Source organism: Glycine max, chromosome 15 (genome assembly GCF_000004515.6).
Source record: "Glycine max cultivar Williams 82 chromosome 15, Glycine_max_v4.0, whole genome shotgun sequence".
In the NCBI taxonomy this organism is placed as follows: domain Eukaryota; kingdom Viridiplantae; phylum Streptophyta; class Magnoliopsida; order Fabales; family Fabaceae; genus Glycine; species Glycine max.
In genome coordinates, this window is record NC_038251.2 from 13,093,172 (window position 1) to 13,111,389 (window position 18,218).

Below are 18,218 nucleotides of genomic sequence, written 5' to 3' on the forward strand. Positions count from 1 at the left end.
AGTTTTAACTTCTTGGTGTGAGTCAACTTCAAAAATTACCAATCTCAATTGACCCTTTTGTTTCTCCCAGCCCCATAATTCATTTTCACATACAAGCATATCTGTGTTGATTTCAACCTTCCTTTTGATTGGATTGAATAACCTGTAAGCACTTGTACCATGATATCCAATCAAAATCATGCATTCAATCTTATCATGTAGTTTCTTCCTCTTAGCACCTGGAATATGCTTGTAGCATAGGCAACCAAACACCTTAAGATGGTTGATCACTTATTTCTTCCACTCCTGACCTCCTCAGGGACCTTCTTATGTAATCTTTTAGTAGGGCATCTATTTAAAAGATAGGTTGCAGTAGCAATAGTCTCACCTCAAAAGGACTTTGGCAATTGCTTCTGTTTCAGTATACTTTTGCACATGTTGAGGATTGTCTTATTTCTCCTCTCTGCAAGTCCATTATGTTGAGAAGTATAGGGTGCAACCACTGCATGTTAATTGTCCATTTTCTCACAAAAACTTTCAACTTCTCTGGATGTGTATTCTCCTCCACCATCTGTCCTGAGGATCTTCAATTACTTCTCACTTTGTCTTTTGGCCATAGTTTTAAACTTATGAAGAATCTCAAATACATCACTGTGAAATCTTTCAACTATAAGTAGGGGTGTTCATGATACTGTTTGATTTAATTTTGATTAAATGATTATTAGTAGGGGTGTTCATGATACTGTTTGATTTAATTTTTTGACTAAAAAATTATTTGAATCAAATATATGATTCAATTTAGGTTTTTTGATTTTGAGGATTTGGAGAAGAGAATGAAGATGATTGGGAAGAGAGCTGATACGTTTTTGCAGAATCTTATTAAGGAGAGCCGCAGTGGGAAGCAACCCGAGTACTATTCCAACCATATGATCAAAGGTCTTATTCAGGTAACTGATAATTGATTCACTAATTAACACTACATAATTATACTTAAACATACGTTAATGTTGTAATTAGTTATAATTATTTTTAAATATGTTCAAATAGTAATATGTTTATTATGAGAGTCCAGATGAATTGGTTAAGCAATGAGCATAAGTTTTTGTAAATTGTAAATCTTCCTTTACCTGAATTCGATTTCTTACCAATAAAAAAAATGAAATTTGATAATATTATCATTCTAAAAGATAAATGCGTTACATAATATTCATATTTTATATTTATCATTCTATACAAATATTAAATAAACCCGTAAACATATTGTTTATTAAAAATAAAGTTTAATTATGCTGCTTTAAATTTGGATAATTATTTTTTTAATCCTTAAAATTTTTTATTTTTATTAGTCCCTCAAATTTTTGAAAATTTATTTTTGGTTCTTCTTTATTCAATGTGTTCATATTTTCATAATTAGTGATGGTCCTTATTAACCACAAAAATTTATTTTTAAATTGATTTTTTTAAAAATGATTTCTAACTATTTTAAATGGTAAAAAATATTTGATTGGTATGATTTGATAGTTGTTTATTATATATTTTTTGACCGTTTTAAAGAAGAAAAATAAAACATAAATGTGGAATTATCGTGATTTCTTACCTATTTTGATGGTTTAATTTTAAATTGTTTAAACTATTTTTAAAGAAATTAAACTAACGAAAAACATGTTTGATGGTAAAAAAATGGGTACAAATTATTATACTATTAACTCAAAGAATAAGAAAAATTAAAAGTAATTTTTCAAAAATTTAAAAGACAGATAAAAACAAATTCTTTTTTGAAAGACTATAAAAACAATTACCGAATCACAAATTTAATGAACTAAAAAACATAATTAAAGACAAATTTAACAGTCATCACAAATTTCACTTCCTTTTAACATCCGGATTTTCTGCTGCAAAACTTGTCTATAGCCTCTCACAGTTTTTTACTTCTCAAGTTACTTGTTTGGCTGTAGAGGCAACATAAGATCATGACTTTGTTTACAGTTCCCGAGAAAATTAGGAACGCATCCTTATCAACCTATGGATTTTCTTTTGTTGAAAAATCAACCTAGGAATTTTCTTCCATGTGTTATCCGCTCCAGATAGAAAATCTTAAGAGTTTAAATCAATAAATAAACGGTGTTTTCGTCATAATCGATGGCTCACATAATTTTAATGGTAAATTTTATTTATAAGAGAAAAAAAGTGCTTTTAAAAATATAATAAGACGTTTTTCTTTTTTAACCAACCTATAAAAATGGTAAAATGTATAGAATATAGCTTTTAATATGTTTTTATATAGCACAACTTAAGTAAAAACCGTGTAGCATAACTTTAATTTAAGCTACAATTTTGGAATTAATTTTAGTAGCTTAACGGAAAAAAAAAATAGACACGCTACAATCAGGTTAATTATTCGACTCATCCGATGAACTGAACATTGAATTTTATTTTATTTTGTTCTATAAATCAATCAATAATTTAATTATATCTTTTTATTTTTGTATTTATATGCAAGAATTTACTAAACTCAATGAATCTTGTTAAACTAAATGCTATTTGATTTGTAGGCTATGCTTCTAGCTGGAACAGACACATGAGCTGTGACCATAGAGTGGGGAATGGCTGAATTACTAAACAACCCAGAGGTACTAAAGAAGGCAAAGGAAGAAATAGGAAAGGACCGTTTGGTAAATGAGCAAGATCTGTCAAAACTTCAATACCTTAAAGACATCATTAGTGAGACATTTGGTTTGCATCCTCCTACTCCATTACTATTGCCACACGAATCTTCAAAGGATTTTACTATTGGAGGGTACCACATTCCACAAGACACTATAGTGTTAACCAATGTATGGCTCATTCATAGAGACCCTAAACTTTGGAGTGATCCCACAAGTTTTAAGCCCTAGAGATTTGAAAAAGAAGGTGAGGTGAACAAGTTAATTGCATTCGGGCTAGGGAGAAGGGCTTGCCCTGGATCGGGCCTGGCCCAACGTACGGTGGGCCTCACAATGGCATTGTTGATCCAATGCTTTGAATGGAAACGAGAAAGTGAGAAAAAACTTGACATGATGGAGGACAATGGAGGGATCACCATGCCGAAGCTAATTCCACTACAGGCAATGTGTAAAGCACTACCCTTCAATAACATTTTGAAGTAATTAACTAGTATCTTTGTCTAATTGTAGTGCTGTGATGATAAATAAATGTGCGCTTTCAATTTTAAGGCATTTGAGTATTCTAGAGTTAAATATTACCTCTATTCCTATGTATATAAGAAATAAATATTTAATTTATCAAGACTAATAAAAAATAATTTATTTAATTAATTATTAATTAAAAATATGATCAAATTAAATTTTATTTCATAAATAACCATAGATTTAAATGATTTAAGTGGTGGTTGTAGTTAATAATATTAAGGAATTTTGATTTTGGTCCCTATAAAATAGGGAGATTTGATTTTGGTCTTTTAAAGATTTTTGTTTTTATTTTAGTGTTTTAAAGATTTTTGTTTTTATTTTAATCTCTATTTTCAAATAATGTAATAATGATGTTAGCGATTCATTGACTTGTCACTTGTTGCCCGATAAATTTAGGATTTTTGTTTTTTTAATAATGATTTAGGGTTTTTGCTGCAACAACTATAATCATTTGGACCAAATACAAATAATGGGCCTTATAATGCTGCGTTTCAAAATATGCACGGAGAACTCTATAGTCATTACCCAATTTGCTATTTAGACCATCAAATTTTGTGAAATTTCTCATTTTCCCACCCACCAAATCCCTACACCCCTTCCCTTATGACTTTCACTCCCTTTCATGTTGCAATGTGCCACCCCACCCCATCCAAATCCAAGTCGCATCGCCCCGCCTGCATTCATGTTCCAAGAAGCACCACCGCCACCACCAGCATTATTGCTACCCCACCTAGATTTGACCTAATTAGCCCCAATCTTGTCAGCAATGGAAACAACCACAACAATCGCGACCCAAACACCATCACTCAGGCTAGATTCACATGCAAGCTCAACCTGCAAGGTCCTTTGCATGGGGGTGACGGCGAGGAAGGTCGAGGTAGTTTGCAGACAAAGCCCAAGAATCCATGTGATTATGGTTTGTTAAGGAAGGAGGAAGGTCACAAAAATCGTCTTCACTAAAAAAAAGGAAAACGAGGAGGATTTAACTTTCTTTTAATTTTTGTTCATTCCTATTTGGCTCGGTTTGGGGTTTAGGTGTTGGCTCGTGATGACATGTGGCAATGGGTTGGAGGATTTAGCTTATAGTGTTGGCTGGATTTTTGTATATTTGCAAGGTGGTCGAGGAAGATGGTTTCCGACAAGATTTTGATGTTGTTGATGCAGGCAAAGGCTACTGTGGGTGTGAAGGGTGGATCATGCAACAAAGAGAGTGTTATGGGTGTGTATGGTCGAACAATGCTCTTAATTGAAATGTGATTTCATTTATTAAATATACACCAAATCGTGTTTCCGTTGTTGAAATATAGGGACATAAAAATTAAAAGTAATGAAAATATGATTGTGTATATATTATAAAACTTTCCATTATTATTTTACACCCTATATTGCAACACTAAAAATACAATATTGTGTATATTCAATAACACAATTGTGTTTCCTTATATGTTGTTTTACACCCTCTTTATTTCAACAACAGAAACACCATTCCATAGTAAAAAAAAATTGCACTCTAAACAATGCAACACAAACATGATTCCGCTATATATGATCTATAACAGAATCATGTTTTCATGGGAGGACATTATTGGAATAACAAAAAATTCTACCCATGTGGGTATTGCTAATAACCATAGTGGTAGTAGCAATAGTAACTCATATATGTATTTTGTCACTAAGTCTTTTTCGGTTCATGTCGGGATAAAAAGTTGGTTAGCCAAAATGATGCCCCAACTTTTGGGTTTGATGTGACAATAGGCTTGCTATGAACTTCAAACCATTCACAATAAGGGAGTTGTTATTGGTCCCATTACAATTGCTTTTGGCCCCTTTCAAGGGGATAACATATTTTTTATTCCAAGAATGCACTTTCCATAGAATTATGATTCTGTTGAATAAAATACATAACGAAATCATGATTTTGTTACATAACCAAATCCACACCCCTTATTACAATGAAACCATGATTCAGTTATACAATATACAACGCAATCATGATTTCATTGTTATTTTTTTGGCAACCTTCTTATCGCAATGGAATCTCGATTCTGTTGTTACTTTTTTTTCACATCACAATGAAATCATGATTCCATTGTGATTGAAAAATGTTAAACAAGAAAATTGAGATTCCATTGTACTATTTTTTTAAAAAAAATAAAAAGAAAAAAATATACATTTTGTGTTTTTTACTGATTGATCACTACTTTTCCTAAGACATATTGACTAAATACTACTTTTTTCTTATATGCATATCAATCGTATTAAATATAAACACAATCTAAATCGTCTATATTGTCTGTGCGATCTCAATTGTTGGTATGACTTACAAGAAAATCGTAGATCGTCTAATAAAAATAGTAATAGGGGTTTGATGCAATTCAACTCCTTTGTTTGATATTCACAATATTACTTAAAGCATGAAGAGTGTATTTGCTTTTGAGTATTGTGATGGTCACACAATTTCATCATCTGAAAGGATATTGTTTGAATGTCCTAATGACCCTAAAGTCGTCATAATAAGTGAGGAGATGTCACTTTATTCTTTAAGAAAAATAATTATGGACGTTATCGAAGGTTGCATAATTTTACTCGATCTTTTTTATCGTCAACCTGTTTACATAGGTGATGGTTATGTTGAATACGAGTGTATAGAGTTAAACACGACAATGGTGTGGGAAAAATATTTTTCATCTTTCCGAAATGTAAGCAAAGGTCTAATTAATTTGAATGCAACTTTTAGTTGATCTCTAGATGAAGTCCTTACCATGTTACTCAAACCAAGGAAACCAAGATCTGCTGATGAAATCATTGCTCTAATGCATGATAAATGTGTGTAGTCATGTTTTTACTTTATAAAAATCATATGCTGGTTTTTTTAAGAAAAGTCTATATTATTAATGTGTGATGTTCATGTTTTAAGAAAAGTTTGCTTGATCATTGTTTTCCAGTTACACCAACCTCACCTTGACGCCTGTGTTTGTCACCACAGAAGCCTTTATCTTTGTCAAAATACCCAAATGACTCATCAGTAGGATTTTCACTGCCTCTCTATCAATGAATGAGTAGACATGATCAATGAGCCTACCTGTCACAAGTAAGTGTAGCAGACAAGACACATCATCTAAGGTGATGGTCATCTCTTCGATAGGCAAGTGGAATTAAGACATCTCCTGGTGCTACCTCACCAAAAAGGTACTCATCAAGCCTTTGATTACAGTAGGATACTACGTCGTAATAAGGGCTCCTAACCTCGACTTGTCCACGTAAGCCCAGACTTGTGGATGAGTAGAGTACAATAGCACTTAAGCATTGTGGTTGACAAGTTTCACCTCTAGCCGCTCCTGATGGATCCAAATGTGACTAACACAATGGTCCCTATAAGATTGAAGAAGGGACAAATCAACAAGACCTCCTCCAAAAGGAAGTCCAACGATCCTACTAGCAGCTGGCTCTGGCTGTGGCTCTGCCTCTGCTTGTTGTTGCTACTGTTGCTCATCGTCATGGCATTAGAGCACTGATGTTGTTACTCTGTGATGTCTCTTTGGATCATCTTCCCCTTCCTGTGGGGGAGGGGGGGGCTTCATTGGAGGGGTTGTCTCCAACAACATACGACGTCTACTTCGTGTGAGCCATTTGAAAAGCAATGAAAAAAATAAGTAAAAAATCCTTCATAATAAACAATTATATTTAGCTAAGACAATAAAATAAAATAAAAACATTACATTTGTCTTAAAGTAATAAAAAATACAACGAAATCGTGATTTCGTTGTGTTGTTTAACAGAGCCACAATGGAATCAGAATTTCGTTGCGATTTTCCAAATCCAAAAACATAGGCAGCAGGATTATGTCAAAAAACTTAATGGAATTTTTTACCTATTTTTCCTAGAAATAAAATATAAATGTAATCGTGATTTCGTTGAAGGCAAGTTTGCCAAAAAAAAAAGGTACTTCAGAGGAGTTAGGGAAGGAGAGGGAGTAGGGTTAGGCACGATTGGGAGGTGAAGGAGAAGGGTTAAGAAGGAGAAGAGTTAGGGAAGGGAAGAAAAGGAAGAGAGAATAGGTTGGGAGGAGAAGAGGAAAAAAGAGGAGGAAGAGAGAAGAGAGAGGGGTGTCAAGAAGGGGGGAGGGAAGAGAGAAAGGTGAAGTTTTTGAAATAGGGGACAAAATTTGATTTTTACTCTAATGTAGGGACCAAAAGCAAAATTGGTAGGAGTTAATAGTAGTATCCTCATAATAATTTGACGACTGGGCCACTGGTGTTGTGGATCCAAATTGGTAAACTAATCTCGAACCTCTAATTGTGACTCCATATTCAAATTGGAAATCAAATCTTGGACCTTGATTAAGGAACCTAAGTATCAAATTACTTATTACAACAATTTTTAGTTTTTACTTAAATGAATTGTACATAATTCTTTTACAAATTTCATCATTTCAAAATAGGCTTAAATAAGTTTTTGGTCCCTGATAAATACTTGTTTTATGCATTTGGTCTCTAATAAATTTTTACTTCGTGATGGGTTCCTAATATTTGAAAAGTTTTGTCCAAAGTCCCTGCCATTAGTCGGAATCTATTATCTGCTTACATGGCCAATAACCGGCCACATAGGCATGCCACGCATGATTTTTGTCTAACTGGGATTACACGTAGGATTTTTTATTAAAAAAAGTAAAAAAGATGTTGCTACTACTGCTTCTCCAAAACCCCCTAAACCACCACCCCCACCAGTCCCCACCAGCTCCACACCGCCGTTGCTGCCACCCCTCCCCCGTCGTTGTTGCTTCTCCAAAACCCCAAAATAAGATCGATTTGGATCTCTCGATCAAGCAATTGTTACAGATCACGACAGTCGCGAAGTCGGCGCTGCCCCTCGGATCAAATGGACCCACCTTATTCCTTCCTTGAAACCCCATGACAGCAACACAACAATTAACACTAACCCATTTACTTCTTTTTCCTTCTCTTGAGCTGTGACCCCCCATGGCGACAACAAATCTCCTTCTCTAAAAATTCACTCACAGACCCCACTTCCCCAAAGAAAACCCTCATCTTTGTTTTCATGTTTTCCTTCTTTTCTCTTCACCTACGACACATAAGTGGGTTTGAGGGCCAAGTTTGAGAAAGAAAAAGACTAAGAGAGAAGTGAGGTTTGAGAGTTGGAGTAAGTAGGCGATGGCGCGAATAGTGGCTGGTGTCAGCACGACTGGAGGTGCCAGGGGCAGCTGGTGGCTAGGTTGGTGGTGACCCTTGAGAAATGAGAACAAAAGGAGACAACCATGGAAGCATGGGTTTGTGGAAAGAGCTCGTGACTATGAAATGTCGACGACAAGTCCCAACATCGCTACCCTACTTATTTTTTTGTGCTTTATGCAATGGATCGAGTGGAATCACATTTTGGGTTAAGATTATGTTGACCCTATTCTTGCTATGAAACTGTTTTGATGTGTTCTCTTAGAAACCTTATCTTTGTGAATTTCTTGAGTTGTGAGTTGGCTTGGTTTGATTTGGAAATGTAAAATTGATTGAAAGGTCCTAAAAATCGTTGTTGAGGTCCTATTCGTCTTGGATATTCACGAGTGAGGAAGTCATAGTAATAGATCCACAAGAAAGATATAGAAGAAACTATAGTGGGTTGTGTGAAAATGCAGAGAGATGTCGAACAATGATTCTGTGATGCTAAAGGGACCTAGAAAAACAGAGAAACAAAAATATTGAAACCACACACAGTAGCGACGTCGTTTTTTACTTTTTTTTTTTAAAAAAAAAATCTTATGTGTAATCCCAGTCAGACAAAAATCACACATGACACCACACGTAGCATGTCTGTGTGGCTAATTAATGACCACATAAGCAAATAACGAATACCGATTAACGGTAGGGATCTCGAACAAAACTTTTCTAATATTAGAGACCCATCACAAAGCAAAAATTTATTAAAGACCAAACATAAAAAATAAGTATTTATTAAGGACCAAAAATATATTTAAACCTTCCAAATATTTTCAATTTATATTTTTATATTTTGCATAAATCTAAAAGCACACTTCATGTCATACAAACATATTGGTTATAAATAATTTTCAAGATTGTAAGTCGTAGGTGATGAATAATATCATTAGCCCTCGAAGCATTTAACGTGCCTTGTAAGGTGGGCTTTTCAGCATCATCGTCTTCCATTGACTCTTTTAGAGGACTTGAAAATAGACCCATAAAAACCAAACAAAGGTACCTCTGTTTTCTATTTTTCTTTTCATTGACTAGACTTGGCCCAAGCAACACAAATGGTGTCACGTTCCTTGCAATTTTATAACCGACAAAAGTAAAATTTTCTCATTTTGAACTTTCAAGTATGCTTTCTTCAGTCCAAGAAAGGGTACCCATTAAACTTTATGAGTCCTAATAAAATAAAACACTTGTCGAATATTTGGGTAAAATAGTTTAAGTTTTATACACCCAATATAATTTTTTTCCACTGATAACTAATAAAAAAATTAATTTTAAGATGATTATTATAAAAATTAATAATTTTTCATAATAATATGTAATTAGATGACAATATGGAAGAATTTTATGTTGTCAGTACATTTAAATCAGATTCTCAACAAAATGAAAAATTGCAATTACAAAATAAGAAAAACTAAATATCGGATAGAAATGGACCACACGAAAAAGAAAAAGAAAAAGAAAAGAAAAGTATGGTGCTTTAATTTTTTGTTATCGTTTTTCAGTCAGAAAATATATTTCATTTTCGTAATATTTAGGGCAATAAGCTGACATGCCCAACTTATCTAGTTAAAAGATTCCCTCAAATTGAAAAGACAAAAAAAAAAAAAAAAAGAGGAAACCTAATGGGAATTTTCATCGGCGTGTCTTCATTAAACTAAGTGGTAATATTTATGATACTTCATTGTCACGGTAGACTAAGTCAATTAAAAAAAATAGTTATCATCCGGAGACTTTTTGCCTTAGATCAATCTAGAAATATAGATTAATAAACCTATCGTTAAATTCATCAATAGGAACTTCTGCTACTTTGCTTTTAATATTCCATGAATTAAACTTAACGAGAAAAATTAAGCTAATGTTACATATAAAAACCCGAAAATAAGTTAGGCATTATAGTTGGAAAAAAGTAATACTTTCACAAGGATAGTTAGATACCCTCTTAATGAACCTTTCTAACACTTTCTCCTAATTATTCATAAAAAACATCAAATACCTTTTAGTAACTTTTTAAAAATTAAAATATTATGGTTATTCATTCCCCCTAAATCACTCTACATTTTTAAATAATCAACAGGCCCCAACTTACATGTGCAAACTCATCATCCAATAGTAATATACTTCAAACTTCATGCATAGTTGTCCAAGACTTAAGAAACTAGTCAACCCCTTCTTATTTATACAAGCAATTGCACACGAACTTGCGAGCTATGGGTAAAATATTCAAAATATTTCCAACAACTTGTTAAGTTTCTTTCCTTTTCCTTAAAAAAAAAGTTTCTTTCCTTTATTCACACTACAGTAAAAAATTTTAAAAAAAACTAACAATCCCTCAATTTTCTAAAATAACATAAAATAGGAAGACATAATAAAGAGTAACATAGCCTATTCTATTTTCAATCTTTTTCAAGCTAAGCAAGACTATATTTTGATGAGTTCCTATTTCCATGAGCAAACACAATTCACCTGTATCATTTTATGTTTTACCAATCATATTATATTACTAACAAAGATCAAAAGGTAAAAGAAAATATACTCATATTTCATCATGACGAATTCAATTCTTGTCATGGTTGATGGGCGCATCATGTTCGATACATTTGAAGGCTAGTTGAGTCTTGAGTTCTGTCATGACCGATTAATCCTAATGAGCCTCTCAAATCCTATCTACCTAAAATTTTAATTTACCAAAAAAATCATATTATTATTATTAATTAATTAATATAAAAAAATGTTGTGAGAAAAATTCTCTCCCTGGCGTGAAAAGATATAAAATAAATAGACAGAAGAAACATAAAACCAAAAAGGACTCTGTCTGCAAGCGTCTCTGTTTATGTGGAAGTTAGCTCCCCTGACTCCGTCCACCACCACCTCTCCTCTTCCTTTCACCTGTCGTTTGCTTACCCTCCCTTTACGTCACCGTTTGATTGCGAAACGCAACCCTCCACACCTTAAACCAACACAACAACACTCTCTTTAAGCAAAAAACTTTCCACCGGTAACTTGCAAAGTCTTCCTTCACACGCGTCCTTCTTCTTACTCTTGCTTCCCCTGTTTTTTCTTCTGTTTTTCACTGCCAACAACAACAGCACATACAAACAAACCATGAAACCTTTCGTGGCTGCGGCTGTTTTGTTGTTGTTGTTGGTGGTGGTGGTGGTGGTTGTTGATGCCAGGTTTGTGGTGGAGAAGAGCAGTATAACTGTTCTGTCCCCGCATAAGCTGAAGGCGAAGCGCGATGGCGCCATCGGTAACTTCGGTCTTCCGGACTACGGAGGATTCATCGTTGGCTCTGTGGTGTATCCCGCTAAAGGCTCACACGGATGTGAGAACTTCGAGGGCGATAAGCCCTTCAAAATTCAGTCTTATCGTCCCACTATTGTTCTCCTTGATCGTGGAGGTATCTGTCTGTCTTTCGGTTCTGTCTTCGTTGACTTTGATCCTTTCATTGATCTTAATTTAATGTTACCTGATCCTGTTTTTATGGTATGTTCTGAAATTAGTCTTGTTATGTTCGTTGGTACGTTGATATTCTATTATAGAATAGGTTCATCCATTGATTGATTCTTTTTATTTTTTTTCGTTATTAATTTTTCTATTTCTCTTGAATTTCTTATATTTTTTGAAGTGAAATATATAGGGTACTATAACCATCCGCAAACACAAGGAAGAAAAATAAAGTCTTTACCCTTTCCTTTTTTGACTGTTAGTCCTCATTTCTTCATAATTTGGCTCTGTGTTTTCTTTTTCCGTTTGAGTAAACAGCTTAATTGAGTGTTTACTGAATAACAATCAGCTTATTAAGGGCTTATTAAATTAGTACTTAATACTTACCATGTAAGTATTTATGTATAAGTTGTTTTTATAATCAAAGAAGAAATAAATTTAAAATATTTTCATATATGTTGTAAGCTATTTTTATAAACTATCCTTAAAACTTATTTGAAATAAGCTGAGAATAGTCTATGTATGTCAGAGATAAGTCTAAATAAGCTCTTTCAAACGGGTTGTTATATGATCCTTTTAATGAATCCTAAAGGCTACAAAAGGACTAGTATTAGAAGCATTTTCACAGGATCTTCAAGCATCCTTTTGTATTATAATTCTACAAATCCAGGTTTTGTGATGCTTACTGGGAAAGTTATTTGCACTTGTAGAGTGTTACTTTGCCTTGAAGGTTTGGCACGCCCAACTGGCCGGAGCTGCGGCAGTTTTGGTGACAGACAGCATTGAGGAGTCTCTGATAACCATGGATTCTCCTGAGGAGAGCTCTGATGCAGATGGCTACATAGAGAAGATCACAATTCCATCGGCTCTGATAGAGAAATCCTTTGGTGATACGCTGAAAGACGCTTTGAATAACAAAGATGAAGTTTTGCTAAGAATTGATTGGAGAGAGTCAGTACCTCACCCTGACAGCAGGGTTGAGTATGAGTTCTGGACCAACAGCAATGACGAATGTGGAGCTCGTTGCGACGAACAGATGAATTTTGTGAAGAATTTTAAGGGTCATGCTCAGATTCTTGAGAGGGGTGGTTACACCTTGTTCACTCCACACTACATAACATGGTTTTGTCCACCACCCTTCATTCTTAGCAGTCAGTGCAAGTCTCAATGTATAAACCGTGGGAGATATTGTGCTCCGGATCCGGAGAAGGATTTTGGAGAAGGATATGAAGGGAAGGATGTGGTGTATGAAAATTTGAGGCAGTTGTGTGTTCATAGAGTTGCCAATGAGAGCAACCGTTCATGGGTCTGGTGGGATTATGTGACAGATTTCCATGTCAGATGTTCTATGAAGGAGAAAAGATACAGCAAGGATTGTGCTGAGGAAGTCATGAAATCATTAGGTAAATACTACTCTTTTGATGTTGCTGTGAGTGAATTCTGCTGTTTCCTCTTCTTTTGTTAATGTTTAATCTTAATTCTACAGATCTGCCTATGGATAAAATTAAGAAATGCATGGGTGATCCTGAAGCAGATGTGGAGAATGAAGTGCTAAAGAATGAGCAACAAGTCCAGGTCAAATATTTAATATTTATAGTTATCTCTTTAGAAAAATTAAGAGAATTGTCAACTGTTAGCAAACAATGTAACTCAATAATTTATGTACTTGTTTCATTTGTGATACTCAGATCGGTAGAGGATCTCGCGGTGATGTCACCATCTTGCCAACGTTGGTTATAAACAATGTCCAGTATAGAGGTTGGTTACTTAAATACCTACATGAAGTCAAGTATATTGAACACATCATGCTTTTACTGATCTTCAGTTATGTATATGAGTGACCTATGCATTCTATTGCTGAATTTGGCAATCAAAATCCAGTAGTCATAGTTGCTGAGTTTAGAGCTTAAGGGCCAAGAAAAAAATGCTCTTACTCTATTCCTATTATGGCTTTTGGTTCTTCATGTTTCACTGGCTTGGCAACTGAAAATATCCGTGAATTTACTTTCAAGTTTCAACTATGTGATGCTTCTGTCTTATAACTAGAGCATCAACCATCATGATCACCTTCCCCACATGTAACGGAGAACATTTTTCTGTTGATGTATAAGGACTTGTCTCATTGTCAGTAAACAAGTTAAGACTCACGGAAGTTTAGGCCTCACCCTAATTCTTATTAATGAATTTAATCTATTGTCCGTATATTATTGACTTTAGCCTTAAATATGTTTTTAATCTCTAATAAATACTTAACTTTTACATTTTGTTCTCTAATAAATTTTTGCTTTATGTTGAATCCCTAATAAAACAAAATTTTGTTTTTGATTCTTAATATTTTGTTTTAGTCTCAACTAATTACAAATGAAAAAAATTTATGAGAGAGTAAATACAAAATTTGCTAATTTATCGAGAATTGAAAAAAGTGTCAAGGACAAAAAATAAAATTATTGTTTTATTAGATACTCAACGCAAAATAAAAATTTATTAGAGAGTAAACACAAAAATTAAATATTTATCGGGGATCATAAACATATTTAAGCCTTGACTTTATTCTTTTTAGCTTATTGGTTAACTGAATTTCTAAATCTGTTATTGATGTAATGAGGTATATATGTTACATGTCAAATTCAACTACCCTTTGTAAGCATATATCTAGTCTATCAGAATTCTGAAGATTTAATTTATCTTGTCTAAAGGAAAATTGGAGAGAACTGCTGTACTCAAGGCTGTATGTTCTGGATTTAAGGAGACTACTGAACCTTCAGTTTGTTTAAGTGGAGGTTAGTATGCTTGATATATGAATTTCACTGGTGATTGTTTCTTCTAGTTCTAAAAACCTACTGTGTAATATTCTAAACTATACATCCTGGTTTGATTTACCAGATGTTGAGACTAATGAGTGTCTTGAAAGAAATGGAGGATGTTGGCAAGACAAACATGCTAACATAACTGCTTGCAAGGTATAAAATAAGGAATATCTATTACCATCCCTTGTCCCCAAAGTTAAAATCACTGGACATGATGCATCGCGGTCCATGTGTGTCTGCTTATGATTGGCTGCAAATTAAGCCTTTATAGTTTTGTTCAGGATACTTTCAGGGGAAGAGTTTGCGAGTGCCCTGTTGTGAACGGTGTTCAGTATAAGGGTGATGGTTATACAACATGTGAAGGTATGCATTTTCCAATTTAAAAAGTTCCCTCTTGTTATTTTAGAATATCAAAATATTATTCTCTATTCTCATAAAACAAGTTGGCTATGGGAGCCAGAGATTAAAATATTTCCTCTATGATTTGCAAGTCATCCTATATGCGTGTCAAACGATTGAGAAAATTCATTTCATATGTAATCGAAATCCATACAAGTGCATTTTCACTGATAAATGTGGATGAAGATCAGTAGAGCCTCTCCCCCTATCCTTTCTTATTTATGGTCTAGATTGATTTACTTAAAAAAAATGTAAGTGAAATATGAACACAAGTTGAGCATTGTATGAGAATTACTATTACTATTTATTTGTTAATTATTATATGGTTAATTTTAACTTTATAAGCACTGCCTTCATAATGAAAAGATCTGTTTTCAAGTTATAAGCAAAAGATCTATTCATTCCGAGGATACTACTAATTTCTTGTAAATAATGACAATTCAGTATTGGGCTGCTATGGGATAACTTAGACTGTTAGACAGAAAACTTTTGAAAGATAGAAAGCCCCATTTCAGCATTGCTAGAATTGAGTTATTCAAGCTAGTCGCCTGTTTCTCCTTGAAAAGTCTTGTATGTCAGGATTACCTATTGCTACTTGGGAATAAATTAATAAAACATTATAGATGGGCTAATGTATATTTAGATTGAACAAGATATTGTAAAAGTCTTTCATGGTCCACAATAAGAGGCAATTTTAATATGTTCCTTTCCATGATGTTGCTGATGTTCATATAATCTTCCTTATTTGACAGCTTTTGGACCTGCAAGGTGTTCTATAAACAATGGTGGTTGTTGGTCTGAAACTAAAAAGGGACTAACTTTCTCAGCTTGCTCAGTTCAGTACTGCATAACCTAACCTTCATTTTACTTCTGGTTATTGCAAAATATTTATGCTACCACTTTACTTGACATCCCTCAAGGCTAACTGAATTCCCTTCTGTATAAAGGACTCCAAGGTAAATGGCTGTCAGTGCCCGGTTGGGTTTCGTGGGGATGGCACTAATAAATGCGAAGGTAACATTTGTTTTTGCTGTGGCAATTAAAAACCTTTTAATATTTTCTATGTATGATCAATTTTGTATAAGTATAGATCAATTTAAAAACTTATCTTTTGATCTTATTCAGACGTTGATGAATGTAAGGAACGAAGTGCTTGTCAGTGTGATGGCTGCAGCTGCAAGAACACTTGGGGTAGTTACGATTGTAAATGCAAGGGAAATCTTCTATATATAAAGGAGCAAGATGTTTGTATTGGTAAGATATTAAAGTCAATCTGTTGCTATTATTAGTTTATTACTATTGTCAATTTGTGATCCCACCACTACAACAAGTTGCTTACATCCTAGATGGATAATAAGAGATTTTGAACTACTCTTCCTGTGTAACTGAATTTTTCTAGAGACAATTCAATTTGTTCATGATTAGAGTTTTGCTCTGTATCATGCAGAAAGAAGTGGATCAAAATTTGGACGGTTCCTTGCCTTTGTGGTCATAGCAGTTGTTGTTGGTGCTGGTCTAGCCGGTTACGTGTTCTACAAATATAGGCTCCGGGTAAGCCTAATTCATTCTCAGCTACAGATAATGTTATGCATCGTTCATGTTAAATTGAAGATTACCATATTAAATTGCCTTTGTCTGTTTTTTGTAGTCTTACATGGACTCTGAGATCATGGCTATCATGTCACAATACATGCCACTGGACCAGCAAAATAATGTAGTTCATGCTGAAGCTCAGCCTTTACGACAACAAGGCGCCGTGTAAGGTATTCATTTAAGTGTTTTTGGTATTGTTTTTCAATCAGAATTGGAGTTTCACTTTGGTTATTAGCATAATAAAAGTTTTGTATTAAAGATTCGCAAAAGTTGTTAAGGTGAAACTCCAATTCTGATTAGAGAATAATATCAAAAACATCTATGGAACTACATCCACAATTTGTCCTTCAACTAATCAGCTGCATTTGAGACAGCTTTTATGGGGAACAATCTTCTTATTTTGCCATTATCTGTATTCTACCTGCAGACATACATAATGAGCTAAAAATAGTCAAAGGAACCCGTTGCACTGCATAATCCACTTGAGAGAAGGATTATAAATAGAACTGGCTATATGGATTTGAATCCATTTGACAGCGAAGGAAGATCAGTATTTTACTGTAGGATAATTATGTGAACATTGCAATACATAACAGAAATTTTCTACAAGGAATAATTTCTATTTTCCACAGTTTGTAAATAGAGTTTTTGAGAATTGAGATGTACATGTACACCTTAGATTGAGAATAAGGATCCGTGTGATGTTGGAGTACAGCATATGACGACATTGATACCAAAATTTGGCAACACAAGTATGTCATTCTGGTTCTTCTTTGTGGCCTACAATATAATCTGTGGTTACCAATCAAATCTTCTCGAAGTTATCTTGAATCTATCAAGTAGTTTTCAACGTTTTATCTTTAGTGCCATGTTGCAGCCAATATATCAAGGTTTTATAAAACACATATTTAATAGTTTTATAGAACACTTGTTAGTCTTACGCTCAAGATTTTACACCCATACCTCTGTTAAAAATCTGGTCATTATTGGTATTATTGAAATAGGAATGACCATTTGATAAGCTGAGAGTAGTTTCTTAAGTATTTTGATTATCAATTGATACAAAGCGTCAACTAATACCAACTAATAATTAATTGATTCCTCTTAACAATAGTAGAAGAAATATTCAATTTGTTTCTACCTTTAATGTATCACTTTTTTACCCGGAGTTAGACTTAGATTTTATCTTTAAGAATAAAAAAAAATCCAAAATTCCTTTGAAAATCAGGTGATTAGCTTGAAATCCGATCAACTAAATATTGATTGATCAGCTTCAATTTGTGGAAGTGGAAACCGTTTTCCAAAATTTAATGTATTTCAGTCTTATATTTGAATCACGGATAAGAGAGTATCGATTCAATACTACAAGATTTTTTATATCAAAAAATCTTTTAAAATTCTTTGATATTTGCAATCCACGTGTCCTAAGAAAAACTAAATAAAAGATTAGAGAAAGGATCCAATCTGTTTAACAAATTTGATAGATTCTGTTCCATGCAAAATTTTATAGAAGGTAGAAACAAATTTTTAAAGTTTATTCCTTTTAGAATTTTCTTATTCTCAGTGATTGATTGAGCGTGACT

General features: G+C 33.7%; 1 protein-coding gene and 1 pseudogene across 1 annotated transcript; both read left to right on the plus strand.

Moving 5' to 3' along the window:
- The first annotated feature begins 818 nt into the window (after positions 1–818).
- LOC100799809 (isoflavone 3'-hydroxylase-like) lies at positions 819–3,317 on the plus strand (annotated as a pseudogene).
- Positions 3,318–11,181: 7,864 nt separating this feature from the next.
- Positions 11,182–17,352, plus strand: LOC100790467 (vacuolar-sorting receptor 6). The gene is made up of 13 exons (XM_003546339.5): positions 11,182–11,789; positions 12,547–13,239; positions 13,323–13,411; positions 13,525–13,594; positions 14,533–14,616; positions 14,720–14,796; positions 14,925–15,006; positions 15,795–15,877; positions 15,990–16,056; positions 16,168–16,296; positions 16,490–16,593; positions 16,691–16,805; positions 17,063–17,352. Exons 1-12 carry the CDS (start codon positions 11,495–11,497, stop codon positions 16,802–16,804), a joined length of 1,887 nt encoding a protein of 628 aa, XP_003546387.1. The 5' UTR covers positions 11,182–11,494; the 3' UTR covers position 16,805; positions 17,063–17,352.
- The last annotated feature ends 866 nt before the right edge of the window (positions 17,353–18,218 follow it).